We start from the raw sequence: 16,434 nt of genomic DNA, 5'->3' as shown, positions 1-16,434 counted from the left end.
AAATATAAAATATTGTCAAAAAAATTAATTATTTTATTATTTTTCCATAATATATTTCTAAAATTTGTTCTTAAATCAATACCTTTAGAGTATTTGTTAACATTTCTGTTATCAAAAAGTTTTTTATATTAGAGTGGTCACTCACACTAGGACTAGCATTAAGTTTTGATACCACCGCACGCGCGTAAGGTGTAGCTAGATAGTAGGAGTTTTGAATTGCTTCATTTAGTGAGTGGTTCAAGCGATAATACCATTAAAACTTTGGTGATATATATAATATTACTTATTACCGTTACATGACGTTGGGTCGACGAATCCACACTAAAGACGTCTTTATTTAGTAAAAAAAAAAAGCATTGAGTTTTGTCTAAATTTTTTGCAACTTTTATTTTTAAAATTTTCTGAAAATTAAAAATTTAAACTTCAAGCAATTGCTAAGAGTTAAAGTGGAAATTTTAATTGGTGAATAGTACAAGAAAATTAATAATGATTTTTATCCAAATGTACTCATGTTGTCATGCACGTACAAAACATAAATACAGTGATGGGAAATAGGGGCCATGAAATTAAGTTGATTGCTTAGGGAAAAAGGTGAGTAGTTTTCAAATTTCAAGTACAATTAAGTTGTTTCAGCAAAATAGGTAAAAAATAAAGGTACTATTAAGTTATTTTATTATAAAAAGCAGGTACAATTAAGCTATGAACAATATCAAAAATGATGAGGGTCAGATTTGTCACAGAATTACTGTTTAATGATTCCGAATGACTTATTATTTAAATATTCATGAATCAAAAACCATGTGCTAAAAAGTTACTAAACATTGGCAATTCCCCATTATACAAATGGGGTGTCAGAGACAAATATTTAAATTAGACAATGGGTACTAATTCTGTATATAGTCAATTCCTCTTTCATATAATGTCAATGCAAATAGAGTAATAGTTGAAAGTTTGAAACCATTTGTCACATGGTTTTTCATTCACAAATGTTGGAGAAAGAAATATAAAAATTCAACCCAAGTCTCCATCCATAGTTCTAATTAATTGAGATTTGGTGATACCCATTTTAAGCTTAGTTGATCACATGTGTAACTGGTGTAGCTGCGTTTTTGTTAAACGCGGTGCAAAGCCTGTCTATAGCCGCGTTTTTGTAAACGCAGCTAAAGCTCAGGTTTTTTGTAATGACAACAACTCTACTTTCTCCAATTCAAATCCTAAAATTGAAAGGGTTGCATCTACATCTTTCTGCCATTTTGATTGACACTTTAGACCCTCACATATTTATTTACAACTCCAGCCTACCACTCATTTTCCCTTTATCGAATTGAAAACCTGATTTGTTGGCTTGTTGCAATACCTACCAACCAGCAGCACAATAATTATAAGATACTATATATGTAGGGTTTGCCTCTGTTGGGCTTCTGAGCAAAATTATCAAATATATACTAGTGAGGAGTGACAACTTTAGTTTAGTTATTGAGGCGGGAATTTTCAATGCTTGTCTATTACAACATAGTGCTTCAAGATTGCCTGTGTTTGTTGTCATAGGGGGTGTCAAATGGGCGGGTTTGGGGTGGGCATAATTGAGTTGGGCATATAAAACCCATTTAACTAATTGTTTCTAACCCAAATCCAACCTAACCCAATTATTTTGAATAAACCCTAACTTACCCAATTACCCAATTATCAAAATTACCAAAATACCATTAAAGTGAAAACCCACATGGTCACTATCACACAAAAAAAAAAAAAAAAAAAAAAAAAAACCTATAGCATAGATCTAAATTTCCAAAAAAATAAAAGCAAGCAAATTCCGTGACAATTCAAACAAATGCTATGTTTGTTTGTTGAGAAAATGCAGGAAACGATCAAAACAGAACAAAAATCCAGAATGCGAGATTCAAAAAAAAAAAAAAAAAACCCAGTCTCAAACTCAACTGTACTGCTTTTAATGCGTCAAGTATATTTTCGGAGCTTGAAACTTTCTTTTTTCTTTCTCTCTCACTTTCTGAGCAACCAAACAGACACTACATACAAACACATGCACACACAAAGATCAACTTGTCAATATATGAATAAATACAATACAGTTTTTTACTAGATGATAAAATAGGTTCATGCCTTTTTTATTTTCAAAATCAAATAATAGATGCATCAATATTTAAAAAAAAATTGAAATCATAATGACTAGGACTATTCATGTTCCAACCGAAATCAACTGGAGTCGAATCGGCCGCAGTACTCTTGATTGTTGTCGACAATGAAAGGGTTTACAATCAATGTTTTTTTTAAGGAAACCACAATTCGGCCAGTGCGGTTGTTGATTTTCATTTCAAAATTTTGACAAAAATAGCACTGCATTGAAGGTGTACATACACACAATATTTAAGTAATTTGCCTTTCGCTCCTTATCTCTCGTTAGTCAAATATTTCCTTTCTTTCTTTCCCTCAAATCTTATTTCTCTTGGCTCCAACATCAAGCTTCAATTTGATTGTAGGTAGGGCTTGACTAAAGTTTTGAATTTCATGTTTCAGCTTCAAATTCTAACTTGATTGAAGCTTTGATTCAATCGCGTGTGGGTTTGGGTCAACTTTAATTTGATTGAAGCTTCGATTCGATAGCATGTGGGTTTGGATTAATCAAATAACATTTCTCTTTTGGATATATGATCTTTGATGTGGTTGGGTTTTTGGGATCCTACATGGCTAGATATGCTTTTCTTATGACTTTGGTAGTCAGCATTCGCATATTACACCAACCGAAATCACCATTGATGTAATTGCAATTTTGATCCTTGGTGCCATCATGGTTCAAGTTTTTAAGAGCACCGAAGAGGTCGGTGTGGTCGAAAAACCTCCCTAAAACTAGACCAACGACTCGAACCTATAGTGCACTTCCCAACAATGACTCAAAAAAATTGAAACAAGCTTGAATTAAAAAAGTGGTACTAAGGATATATCATACGGATAAAGCTTAAGTCCATTGCTCAAGTGCACTGTCCATATCACATAGCATATTGATTTGATGATAGCCAAACTAGTGGTAAATGAAATGGTATTAATAAGAGCACTAACGTCAAATGTTCTAAATGCTAAATGTTTAGTATTTAGCACATCAAACACCAAATTTAACCTCCATGGGATGTGCTAAATTTTTAAAAAAATATATAGCGCACAACTATAATCTATGGGCTAAATTTTTTTAATAATTTATCTCTCCTCTATACTAGCTCTCTCTCTCTCTCTCTAGTTTTACTTTTTTGTTTTTTAATAGATGATGGATGTTTTTTTAATGGGTGATGTGTTAAAATAAAATATTTGATATAGGATATATTGTAAATACTATATTAAAATAGATAGAGTAAATTTTTGATATGTTGAATAGAATTTTTTAGAACCATTAATGCTAATACTCTAACTTTGATTATAAATATTTTATAGGGTTATGTTAATGGGTGTCCTTAAGACAATTGTTAATAATCTAAACAAGAAATGCTAACGGATACCCTTAAAGCAATGATTAATAATCCATTTAAAGAAAGTTTTTATAGGAAAATTTAAAATAAAAAAAATAATTAATATTTTGACAATTTTTTTCATTTCCCATAAAAATGGTGTCAAAACTTTTTTAAAATAGATTGTTAACTATTATTCTAAGGGTACTCGTTGCCTTAAAAAAAAAAAATGATACTTGTTAGCATGACCCTAAACTATATTAGAAAAGTTTTAATAATACTTTTATGAAAAATTAAAAAGCTTGATTTATCATTTCCTTATAAAATATTTTTAAAAATAAGTTCTAAACAAAACAAAACGATCCGAACAGAACTGTGGATTTAAAAATGAAGAAGAAGGGCAAAATGGTCATGAGGGGAGAACAGACATTAACTGCAACTACTTACTGGTACAAATCTTTTTCATTTTCCCATAAACAAACAAGGTCCAAGGTTGGTAGTAAATTAGTATGCAAAAAGAAGAACACGCAGCTTTCATTTGAAATCCCTGTTCTTTCATTTCACGAGGTTGCACGCCTAGCACTCTCTTTACTCCTCAAGCTTCTTCTCTCTCTCTCTCTCTGTGAGCTTCTCCAGCGTTACAAAAAGACTTATTATTATGAACCTTTCTCTTTCAAACCCAAAAAAGATCAAAGTTTGAAACTTCGGAGTGCTATACTATAAGCCTAGCTATAACCCCTTTAAGTCCAAACTCTCACTTTCGTTACTGTTTCACTCTCTCATCAAACTATCCTACTATACATTGCAAAAACACAAAGCTTAATAAGTTTTTCTCTTTTTCAAACCAACCCAAAAGCTAAACAAAAGTTGGTGGCGTATAGAGAGAATGTCAACAACAACTACAGCATTTAGGAGAGCGAAATGGCAGTACCCACCACCGGCGCCAACGCCAAGAATCCTCCACTTGCCACGCCGACCTCGGCGGAGACAGCACCGCAACTCCAAGACCGTGGCTTCAAAACCCACCTGTGTGGAAGCCAGGCGTGACCGTATTCAAGGCAAGCTGGAGACACTGTTTGATCAAGAGCGTGCCTTTTCAAGAACTGGGATTCCAGTAGTTTTTTTGGACTATAATGGTGGTAATGTTAGTGGCGGTGAGAGTGAGAGGAGGAGAGCGAGAGTTGAGGAGTGCAGTAGCGAGAGTAGTGGCCGTTGTAGTGGTATGATGGAGGAGGAGAAGTGGAGGTTCCAAGCGGAGATGTTAAGGGCTGAGTGCACTTTGCTGAGAATGGAGAGAGACATTGCTGTCAAGAAGTTGGAGAGGAACAGGGTGAAGATGGAGAAGACTCTGAGATCCTCTGTTCAGACTCTTCTTTCTGTTAGTCTCTCTCTCTCTCTCTCTCTAGCTGTTTTGTTTTTGTTTTTGTTTTTTTTTTCAGAATACTTAATTATATGGATTTTGTTTGGTTACTGGGAAAATGTAGGAAAAGCATAAGAAAATGTAAGGACAATAAAAATTTTAAATTATCATGTTTGAACTTTAGAGCAATCACGTTTCAAGTAAGACTGCCTATTAATCACCTTTTCTAGTGTTAGCAGAAGTAGGAGTCTTGTGCTTATTATCACTTTTCAGTAAAGAACTAGGTGGTTTGGATATATTTACATTTATTTATTTATTTTTGTTCAGTCAGTGTCACGGGTGGAATTAGGATAGTGTTTTACAACTCTTGAGCCTGAAAAAAAAATCCTTGTTTGAGTTAATGTCACTATTGTTTTGCCAAGAAATTTTTGAAAATGAAAGAAACAGTATTGGCTTTTTGAAAGGAGCATAATTTAGAAGGCATTGGATTTGAAGTATTTTTATTTCCCTTTATTTTTCTTTTCTCTCAGCAACCAAACAAAGTGCAAACAGTTCTCTCGATCTGAGTAATATTGTTGATGGGAACTTGGGATATGACTAGGTTTTGAAAATTTTGGCTTAACCTTTTTTGGTTGAAAAGAATATTTTACTTGGTTCCTGCTTTTGTAACTGTTGGTATCAGTTTCTTGCTTGTCCTATTACAATAAGCAGATGGGTCATTTTGTCACCATTTGCATTTTCTTGATAAAATATATTTAGGGAAAGACAGGGCAGTTTGAATATTGAATCATCAGCTATCTAGTAATAGTCTGGTCATTTTGATTCTTTTTTTTTTATATTATTATTATTATTATTTTAAATTGTTCCACTTTGCCTAATTTAGCAAATAAGCTCAAGGCCTGGTCTCTTCTTTTGTTTTTCCTATAATGTTCTGCAATTAAACATAGATTATAGTTATTTGGCATCTTTTAATTGCTTAAATTGCATGCCAAATTTGATTAACATGAATTTAAACTGGTATCTTGGTTTGGTGATTTGTTTCTGCCTTGTAGGGAAGAAAGAAGATTTGTGAAGGAGAGGATGTGAGTGTGGTATTGGAGAAAGAGATCCTTGACTTGGCAGAGAAACTAGAGAAGTTACAAAGGAGCTTAGGACTAAAGGATTTTGAAGTTAGGAACTGTAGTAATTTTGATAAACAAGCAACTCTTCTTCAGAGACGGCTAGAGAAGTTTGGAGTAACATCGGATGAGATATGTGTGAAGGAGATACAGGAGATGGCAGAAGCAAGCTTGTCAATTAAAACAAGTTGTAGAGTTGATGATAGCTTTGTTTCAAGTGGCAAATGCAATGTAAGAATGATCTGCCTTTCACTAATTGGTGTCATCAATCCATATTTTGATACCCAATGATGCTATTCAATTATTATAACTCTTATCTTTGACTTCTCAAAAAAGAAGCTGCTCATAGTTTTGAATAAAATTTATAATGTTGTTGTGCTTTCTGAAAGTGAAAGTTATCCTTAATTGAGCACTATAATTTTTATTAGACAAATTTCAGTGGAGTTTTTTGTGTTCTCGAGGCCATCATGTGATGGAATATTTAAGGTCAATTCACTGAGTTATTCTCTTTTTGTACATTTTTTAAGCAACCAATAACCATGCATAGCATTTTCATTTTCAATTCGCATAATCCTCATTTTGGTTAATATAATTAAGCAAAAGCATATAAAACAGAACTTTAAGCTCAATTAAGGGAAAGTGTGATTCTCAAACCCAAGTCTACTTTATTCTCATCATCATTATTATTTTTCTGAACTATTTTGAACATTGAATCCCATTTATTAATTGGTAATATTAATTTTCCAAGACTGTGCAGGTGGATATTCTAAGAAGAAAAATGGAGGGGTTGTCAAAGGGGATTTTGTTAAACAGAATGGAAGAGGAGTATAGATCAATGCTCTCTTCGGCAAACAGTTCCGCATCCTCTTCCAAGCGTATTGAAATTCATAATTCATCTTCTTCCTCAATAAGACAACCTGATCAGGCACATCCTTCTTCTACAATTACTACTTTCCTAGGCATTGCAGCCTCAACTAATGCAACATGATATGATCACTCTCTTTCCAAAATTTTATGTAAATACCTGATAAATCAGCATTAATGAAGCCAATTAGGTTCTTTAAAACTAAAGGGAATTATTTTGTACAATAGGTGGTTTTCTTTTAATTGCATCAGACCTGTGAATGCTCCATGCATATCTTTTATTTATTTTTCATGACAAACAAATAGGAAAGGAATTCCTGCTTAAAGTTGGAAATATTCTTCTACAGGATACAATGTCCCATGAAGACAACAAGTGCTCAGGACGTTGTAAGGCTATAGTGCGAAGAATTGTAGAGCAAGTTCGAGTTGAGACAGAGCAATGGTCTCAGATGCAAGGGATGCTAGGGCAAGTGAGGGTGGAGATGGAAGAATTGCAGGCTTCTCGAGACTTTTGGGAGGATCGAGCCCTCAACTCTGATCATCAAATTCAATCCCTACACTCTGCTGTAAGATTTCATACAACAAACTTGAGCCAATTTGTCTTATGTTTTGTTTCATTTTCTATCCCAATATTCTTTATGCAAAAGGATCTTTTCTTTGCTTATGCCGTTCTGCTGTCCAATAATGTATTTCATTGGGAAAAATAACTTAAGATATCACTGCAGATAGCAAGTCATTCCTTATCACCAGATTAAAATAGTTTTTAAGATATCATATTTCTTATCACCAGGTCCAAGAATGGAGACAGAAGGCTCAATCATCTGAAAGCAAAGCAAATGAGCTACAAGCACAAATGTCTGTGCTCCATGGAGAACTTGAAAGGATGAGGAAGGAACAAAACACGGTAGTTACAAGGACCAAAAATTCACCAGGAATTACCCAGGATGCACAAAATGAGATGGAGAAAAGAGTACTAGTTTGTCGCTTGAAGGAAAATCATTTAGCCGATGATAATGCCGGTAAGGAGGTCTCAAGGGATAGAAGAAGAAAAGTACACACATCAAGTGGTGGATTCATGGCTCCAAAACGATCACCTTTTCGTGATATTGGCAACTCATCATTGTTGATGAGGCAAAATAGCAAAGCCATTTTCCCTCTGCATTCCCCCCTTGCTTCCAGTACAGAGAACTTTTTGAGAGAGTGATTCTCAGTAACTAGAATTCAGCTAGGAGCTTCTCTTCTTGTCTAACTATATTAACAGTCGCAATTTACATTAAAATAGTTAGCTTATAAGATTTTGCTAGTAAACCCGAGATGATATCGTTTGCAGGTAGTTTCTTCTTTGTTTGAATTTTTTTTTTTTTTGCTTGTTGCCTTCTGATGATACCTACTGGCAATAGTAACCTTTCAATGAGCCAAGACCAGCAAGCAAAGCTATTTTAACAAAATCCGTTAAATGTGTTTCACAAATGCTTAAAATTTTGAAAATTTTCTATCTCAAAACTGCATACGAATGCAATTAGTGAAGACAGCTGAAAGAAGAAAAACTATTACTAGTTTGGGTTCATATTCAAGATGTCAACTTTAAGCGAAAATGTGCATGCATCCTTCCAAGTAGAGGTGTAATAAATTGTTGCAACAGAAGCATTTATTTACATCAGGCTATTACATGTAAACGATGCATGTGATCATCTTCACAATCTGCAAAAGTTGAACAATGGACTACCAATTCATTGGCTAAATCTATGTTCTTCTATACTGAAACAAGTGATGATGATAATAACTTGGGAATTTGGCCTCCATCTGTTGATCCTTTTATGCCACCTTAACAATTTAGTCCCTCAAACTATTAACTATTTTAAATTTATTCCTCAACTTCCATAATCAAGTCAATTTCATCATTAGATTTAATCTTCATTTAAATTTTAATAAAATTGACGAATGTTGCAAATGAATCCTATGTTATGTGAAAAGTGTAAAAATTTTAAAATTAAATCAATTCAACTATTTTCAGCAAAAAAGAAAAGAAAAGAAATTCAATTCAAGTATTATTTAAAAAAAAAAAAAATGAATGGAGGGAAAACCCAAGGATGATATTGACTTAATTTTAAAAGTTGAGAGACTAAATTGACAAAATTAATAGTGAATGACCAAATTAAACTGTTATCCAATAATTTGGGGACTAAATTAGCAATTTAACCTAAATATTTTTAGTGTACCTAACATTACTAGAAAAAAAAAAAAAAAAAACCACTGCAACATTTAAATTTTAAAATATACCTTCTTTCACAATCAGGTTGCATGATATGGTTGATACATGATAAAAGTGGTACTAGTGACAAGCGAGTTCAAGACAAACTCTTCTGGAAATATTCAAATGATGGAGAGTACAAGGTGAAAATCTGCATATGAGATTTTGGTAAAGAACTGCTCTACTACACAGAGGCAAACTCAGCCACAAGAAGGGGTGTGGAAATTGATTTGGGGTGTTAAAGTACCTCTGAAAATTAATACCTTTGTGTGGAAACTCATGCATGACAGACTGCCCTTTCACAAGAGGATGAGTCTATTTCTGTTACGCCCTTTCACAAGAGCTTGCTGGCATGGTTCAGCTTAAGCCCTTCACTCATCTGATTTCAACAACATAGCAATCCAACAATGGCTGGCTTCTCTTCTCAATAGATATACAAAAAAAGAGAAGCAAACTCTATGGAATACTTGCAGGCTATTTTTACAACTTTGTGGACAATATGGAACCATAGGAATCGGGTGGTCCATGAAGGAATAAATCCTAATCCTATGGATGGATGTGATTCTAGCAGCACAATCTCTGTCTTGCAGGTACAAAGAATCCTTCAATGATCAGCCAACCTATAACAACAGTCCTGTCAGTCCAGGAAGACCAAAGGCAGAACAGCAACCAGCAGCAGGTCAATGGCAGTTAATCATAAAGATGGCAGGAGCAAGATGCAAAAAGCCAAAAAGATGTTCTTTTGCCTATGAAGCAGTTAATATGCAGGAAGTCAGTATTTTCTTTGGAGTAGCTGGTAGTGCAGCTACAGGTTAACATGTGGGGCAATGTTTGAAGCTATGGTGGAAGCTGACATCAGAGCAATAAACCCTGGGTTCCAACAAGTTTTGTTTTTAGGTGATAGCAGAAGACTAGTCCAAGCCTTTAGGAAGAAAAAAGCACCAGATTGGCTAGACAATGGTACTAGATTGGCTGATCTAAATTTTCTAACTCAAACAGGACTTATCTGCAATATGTTTTTAGAGCATCCACAGCAGTGGAGCTAAATTTTTAGCAATTTAGTTCCACCAAAAGTTACTTTATCTATTTTACTTACACACATGCTGTAGCAGTGGATCTATTTTAACTTTTAACACAATAAAATAATATAAACATTACAATAAAATAATATATTACACTAACCACAAAAACATCTACAATAAAATAATATTTCATTCAACTACCAACACACACACCGCAACAACCATCAATCCCATAAAAATCACTGTACAACTACAACTCCGTCGTGCCCATCAAAACCAGTGAAGAAGAAAAAAAAAAAAAAGCAGAAAAATCAACACAACCAAATCGGAAAACACAGCAAAAGTGAAACCCAGAAGAACCAACAGACCCAAAATCCCACTGTTGCAGATTCGGAGAACAGATTAATAAAAGGGGTAAATTACTTTCTCATTGTACTCTTTTCTTTTCTGTTTTTTGATAATCCTTTTCTCGTTGTAGTAGAATAGGAGGAAACCACCGCTGTTGGTGTCCTTGGCTTTAGCTTTTCAGGACTGACGGTTTAGAGAGGAGATCGAGCCATTTGGGTCTGGGTTTGAGAGATAGAAAGATAAGAAATCACCACCGCCGTTGGTGGTGGCGACTGTGGCCATGAGAGAAGGAGGCACTACTTGAAGGTTTCATCCATGGAGGCCAGAGAGAGAGGGTTTGAGAATGTTCTAGCAGGAAGAAAGAAGAGATGGAGAGGGAGAGAGACACGGAGAGAGAAGACAAGCAAGAAAGAATAAAAAATAGATAAAGTAGTGTGAATGTAAAATAAAAAATTAAATTTTTTTTTTCTCCAAGCTACAGTAAACATCTATAGATAGATGTGCACTGTAGCAATTCATCTAAATTTTTTAACTATGGCTCCACTGCTGTAAGCGTTTTTTTTATGTTTGTAAAGCTAAATTTTAACAATATAACATTATAGCTACACTGCTGTGAATGCTCCCCCATCTCATTGTTAAACTTGTATGGTCTGTAGCTAAAATGGCAACTTGAGTGCCTATAAACCTTTGCCGGTACAACCCAACCTTTTTGTAGCTTTTGGTTCTATCTCCCTTTGTATGGTATTTTAAAAAAGAAAAAAAAGAAAGTAACAATCATAAGTTCATAACTTATCATCTCAATAACTACTAAAAAAAAAAAAATTGTGTACTGAGAATTAATATTACTAGCTAATTACAAATGCCACCCCAACCAATAGGGGTATTTGTAGTACATACCCAAAATTCAAAATTTTTTAATCAGCATTCTAATTTAATGTTAATTTGTATTAATATTCACCCAACATCTATATTACTATAGAAATTAACAGTTTGTCAAGCAAACATCCACCCTAAACTATAAGAAAGAACAAAAGAAAGTGCACCATAAATATAAACAATTTAAATATTATGGATTATGGATGGCAAAAAATTCTGTCTTAAGTTGGTTCTCTCTCTCTCTTAATTAAAATTTTTTTTTTATCTTAAAATTTTTTTTTATACAAGATTGACAAGATGATAGGGATGGGGACGGACGGGGTCACGATTATTGGATTATAAAATATTTTTAAAAACCTTTTATTGAAAAAAAAAAAAAAAAAAAAAAAACCTGATGTTAATAGTGTTTTTTTATATTTTTTTATGAAAATAGTATTAAAACTTCAAAAAAAAAAAAAAAAAAAAATTCCATTAACAAGCATGTTAGGTGGACCCTTATTCTTATACAAATCCCAGTCTTCATTTCTGGCTTCGAACACTCCCCCACTTTATAATTTCCACCTTTGCCTGCATCTCCGATCACACCCAGCCGTGATATCACCGGAAATTCCATCCCGGGTAAGTTAATTTCCATAGATGTTTGTTTTTCCGGGCATTCCGCGTGGATTGGTGTTGCGTGAGTTTGTTCCTGGTGTATAAGATATAGGGGGGAAACCTTGTTTTTAAATTATGCCTTGAACCTGTTTGTGAAAATGCCTGTGTGAAGCAGTTTGGCAAAAAAGCTTATAATATGCTTGTGTATGCGAGTATAACACAGACACTATGTAAGTTTCATAGTTAGAAATACAATACCACGGTATATGGAAATAAGCTTTATAAGGATAGCTAAGTAGCTAGCTTTAGAGGCTGTCAAATGGGCTGTGCCTTTACACTCTTCTCTCAACTGAGGAACATCTTATTCTGGAAGCAAGCCTCACATTTAGCATCTATAAACAGTCATTCACCAATAATAAGGTAGTTTAGCGTTTGAGAGAGAAAGAAATGCAACAAGCGGTAAAAGCTATAACCTTTGATTTCCCTATTAGACTGTCAATATTGAGCCTTTAAAGTATTGGGATTGGCTCAACTTTGTTTGCAATCACACACACAGAGATAATACTGACCTAGGCTTGTTGGCAATTTTTGGACTACTAGGACAAGATAGCTCTCAACTTTTATAACTAGGCACACCATGGGATTATGTTCAAGGCTTTTGAGCCCTAAATTTTTGTTTCCATTTAACAGCAGACCAAGAAAATGCTGCTCTCAGCCAATCTCATGGCCTTTTTTAGTTTGATAAGCATTATATAAAATAAGTCATTTGTATAGGATTCGGTTGCAGGAGACCATTAAAAAAAGGCTAAATGAGTTCATTTGATTATAATCGCAAATGAATTAACCTTAGTTTTTATTGTCAATGTCTTAACTCAGAATCAACCATATCTGTTTCTAAAACCTTTGCAAACTATTTCATTTGAGGTTCTCTCTCTCTCTCTTGTGGGTGGGTCGGGCCACCATGGGGGCAGGGGGGAGTGTGTTTCTTAGGTCTGGAGTTTTAGCACCTCTTTTTCCCTTTTTAGAATCCTTTCCCCCCCTTGTTTTTAGTTGGTGGGGGGAGATTGTCTTTTAAAATGATTTTTGATTTAACATTCAAAATGGCCCAAATTGATTTATAACATGGTTTTATGTGATTGAGATGTTTAATCTATGGCTAGCTAATGAATTAAGAGCTAGTTGTGTATGTAAATGAATTTGGACCTCATCAATGGCAGCCCCTAATTAAACTAACATTGAGATATCAGTTCTTCTAATAATTACTTTTGCTATAAAATTGACAGGTATGCCTCCAAAACTGAAAACATCATCTCTTCACTCACAGTTGACAGTGGCTCTCTCACTAACGCCCGCACACAGATCTCGTCATTTTCTCTCTCCGTATTCTATTTTATTCAAGCCAAACCTTACCACCTACCTTCAAACCATTATTCACCGTTTCTTTTCTGACCAATCATGGCTCTCTGTTCCTGGAAACCCCCTCATCAAGTGGCCCTCACAGTCCCACCACCCACACTGCCCTCCATCCCACCCAATCCCCAATCCTATTTCTATCCATAACCCTGACCCCAAATTTTCACAAAATGACTTCTCCACCATTTCTAACCTCTTTACTGACCCCAATGTCTCTCCTGGTCCAGCCTTTGAGGCTGCCTTGGACCAGACCGAGGTTGAACCAGACCCAATTCTGTTACAGGCATTGTTTGACCATTTTGATTCGTCTCCCAAGTTACTGTACACACTCTTTTTTTGGGCTGAGAAGCAGCCTGGGTTTCAATCTTCTGCAACTCTCTTCAACTCAATGATCAATATGCTTGCAAAATCCAAGAAGTTTGATTCCGCATGGTCACTGGTTCTTGATCGGGCTGCTTTGGTTTCAGGTGACACATTTGCTATCATCATCAGACGATATGCTCGTGCAGGTATATATATCTACTTTACTGCAAATGTTAAAAGATCGAACTTGCTATTGATTTGACCTGGTTGATTTATTTGAATTGGTCATGTAATTTTCGCTAAGCACTGCATTTTATAGAATTAACCCTTTTGTACTGTATCTGGTCAATTGTGGATATGTAAATATTCATGTTCTTTAACCTATTTTTGTTATGATGGTACATATGCTTGATCTATTTATGAAATGTTATGTAACCTTGTATAGGTATGCCTCAATCTAAGAAGCATGGATACTCCAAACCCTCTTGAACATGCCGAGGACACTCTTGCATGCACGTCCCTAGTGTGTTGGGGGAAAAAAAAAATTCCTATGATTTTTAAAAATCTTTTTAAATATTCTGATAGTTGTTATTTTTTTAAGCTTAAAATAAAGAAAAAAATTATGCCTAAAAATAAATAAAATATACCCAAACATATGTATTAACTAACTAATTAATTATCTTATCCTCATTGTGCCGTGTCCTAATTTTTCAAGAATTGCATTGATGCTGTGTTGTGCCCACATTTATGCTTTTTTTAGGTCTCAATTTGCTATTTGCACATGACTTCACAAGTAATATAAATAAGGACACCAAATTTTGCATTAAATTTGAGTTGAGATTTTTGAATTTTTGTGTTATTTTAGTGGGGAGATTGATTCTGCATTTAAGAAAGGCTTTTATTGGTGACATTTGGTATATGAATTGAAATTGTAGCTGTTAGATTTGTGATCCTAATGTTATGGTAAACTTTTGTAGGTATGACCCAACCTGCAATACGGACATTTGAATTTGCATGTAATTTAGATCCAATTCGTGAATCACATTCAGAGATGAGCTTGTTTGAGATTTTGTTGGATTCCCTTTGTAAGGAAGGACATGTAAAGGCAGCTTCGGAATATTTAGATCAGAAAAGGAAGTTGGAACCAAGTTGGGTTCCATCAGTAAGGGTTTATAATATATTGTTGAACGGATGGTTTCGATCGAGGAAGCTTAAACATGCAGAGAAGCTTTGGGAGGAGATGAAAATGGATGATGTGAAACCAAGTGTTGTGACATATGGTACTCTTGTAGAAGGGTACTGTCGGATGCGATATGCTGAAAGGGCAATTAAATTGGTGCATGAGATGAGGAAAGAAGGAATTGAGCCAAATGCAATTGTGTATAATCCAATAATTGATGCATTAGGGGAAGCTCAAAGGTTTAAGGAGGCAATGCGGATGTTGGAGCGGTTTTTGGTTCTAGAATCAGGCCCCACTATCTCGACATACAATTCTCTGGTAAAGGGTTTTTGCAAGGCAGGAGATCTTGCAGGGGCTAGTAAGATCCTTAAGATGATGATAGGTAGGGGCTTTGTCCCGACTCCTACAACCTATAACTATTTCTTTAAGTACTTTTCTAAACATGCGAAGATTGAGGAAGGGATGAACCTTTATACCAAGATGATTGAATCTGGGTACACACCAGACCGACTTACTTATCATCTTTTGATGAAAATGTTATGTGAGGAGGAGAGACTGGACTTGGCAGTTCAGGTTAGCAAGGAAATGAGAGCTAGGGGATGTGATATGGACTTGGCTACAAGTACTATGTTGGTTCATTTGCTTTGTAAAATGCGTAGTTTTGAAGAGGCTTTTACAGAATTTGAGGACATGATTCGGAGAGGCATAGTTCCTCAGTATCTTACCTTTCAGAGAATGAATGATGCATTAAAGAAAGAAGGAATGATTGAAATGGCACAGAAACTACGGGGCATGATGTCTTCTGTCCCTCATTCAATGAAGTTGCCGAATACATATAGCAGAGATGGAGATGCATCACGTGCAAGGAGAACATCTATAATGCGAAAAGCCGAGGCAATGTCTGATTTGTTAAAGACTTGTAAAGATCCAAGGGAACTTGTCAAGTGTCGTAATTCATCTGAAAATGTTGTATCAAGTGCAAACCTGTTGATAGAGGATATTAAGAAAAAGGCCGACAAGACATGAATCTACTACTACTTAAAAATAAAAGCTAGCCTGAGTTAACTCGTGAATACACATGCAGTGAGATGAGTTTATATTTTTAATTGTTAAAACTAGTTGGAGATCTTTTGTGGATAAATGAGATAGTGAAATTGGGATGCCAAAAACCCAACATGCTTTTTTGTCACCAAAAAAAGAAAAAAGAAAAAACCTATTCTGTGGAATTCGGAGCTTGAATTTCAAGAATACAAATTTCTTCCAAAATAAAAATAATAATAATAATACAAGAAGAAATTTATTTCCCGTTTCTATAAGTTGTCCAAACTTAAGATTTATGTTTCTTCAAATGGACCAAACCCACTACTTTATGTGACCCCTCTTTTTGTAACTTGGGTAGCACCTGGTTCTCAAGGCCATTGGGGATAACTCCTAGTTCTATGTCTAAACTTTGGGTCCTTAAGGATGGACTTACCATAGCTTAACAACTTGGATATTCATCCACTGTTGTGCAGCTAGATGTTGAACTAACAATACATTTGCTCAAAAGCATTTCTATTAACAATTCTATGATGGAACCTTCTTCTCACTGATTGTAAGAGTCTCCGGAGGCTCTGAGGACTAATCTCAATTCAGCTATTAAGCATATCT

General features: G+C 34.8%; 2 protein-coding genes across 3 annotated transcripts; both read left to right on the top strand.

The window, feature by feature from the left end:
* Positions 1-3,981: 3,981 nt before the first annotated feature.
* Positions 3,982-8,226, top strand: LOC115975244. 2 transcript variants are annotated; one of them, XM_031095963.1, is made up of 5 exons: positions 3,982-4,833; positions 5,868-6,164; positions 6,691-6,858; positions 7,145-7,363; positions 7,588-8,226. In XM_031095963.1, the coding sequence occupies exons 1-5, from the start codon at positions 4,342-4,344 to the stop codon at positions 7,999-8,001; spliced, it is 1,590 nt and encodes a 529-aa protein (XP_030951823.1). In that variant the 5' UTR covers positions 3,982-4,341; the 3' UTR covers positions 8,002-8,226. The 2 variants fall into 2 exon arrangements, with proteins under 2 accessions (XP_030951823.1, XP_030951815.1); XM_031095955.1 differs by having other exon boundaries at positions 6,682-6,858.
* A 3,520-nt stretch (positions 8,227-11,746) lies between these two features.
* On the top strand, positions 11,747-15,960 carry LOC115975235 (pentatricopeptide repeat-containing protein At5g11310, mitochondrial-like). The gene is made up of 3 exons (XM_031095940.1): positions 11,747-11,912; positions 13,172-13,810; positions 14,582-15,960. The coding sequence occupies exons 2-3, from the start codon at positions 13,174-13,176 to the stop codon at positions 15,808-15,810; spliced, it is 1,866 nt and encodes a 621-aa protein (XP_030951800.1). The 5' UTR covers positions 11,747-11,912; positions 13,172-13,173; the 3' UTR covers positions 15,811-15,960.
* Positions 15,961-16,434: the final 474 nt, after the last annotated feature.

This window comes from Quercus lobata, chromosome 1 (assembly GCF_001633185.2).
Source record: "Quercus lobata isolate SW786 chromosome 1, ValleyOak3.0 Primary Assembly, whole genome shotgun sequence".
Taxonomy (NCBI): Eukaryota; Viridiplantae; Streptophyta; class Magnoliopsida; order Fagales; family Fagaceae; genus Quercus; species Quercus lobata.
Note: the sequence above shows the minus strand (reverse complement) of the source record. Positions and strands in the feature narration are given on the sequence as shown.

Coding starts and splice junctions, on each gene's coding strand:
- LOC115975235 (XM_031095940.1), top strand. CDS start 13,174: ATGCCTCCAAAACTGAAAACATCATCTCTTCACTCACAGTTGACAGTG. Junction 13,811..14,581: donor CAGACGATATGCTCGTGCAG/GTATATATATCT, acceptor AAACTTTTGTAG/GTATGACCCAACCTGCAATA.
- LOC115975244 (XM_031095955.1), top strand. CDS start 4,342: ATGTCAACAACAACTACAGCATTTAGGAGAGCGAAATGGCAGTACCCA. Junction 6,165..6,681: donor TTTCAAGTGGCAAATGCAAT/GTAAGAATGATC, acceptor TAATTTTCCAAG/ACTGTGCAGGTGGATATTCT. Junction 6,859..7,144: donor CAATAAGACAACCTGATCAG/GCACATCCTTCT, acceptor ATTCTTCTACAG/GATACAATGTCCCATGAAGA.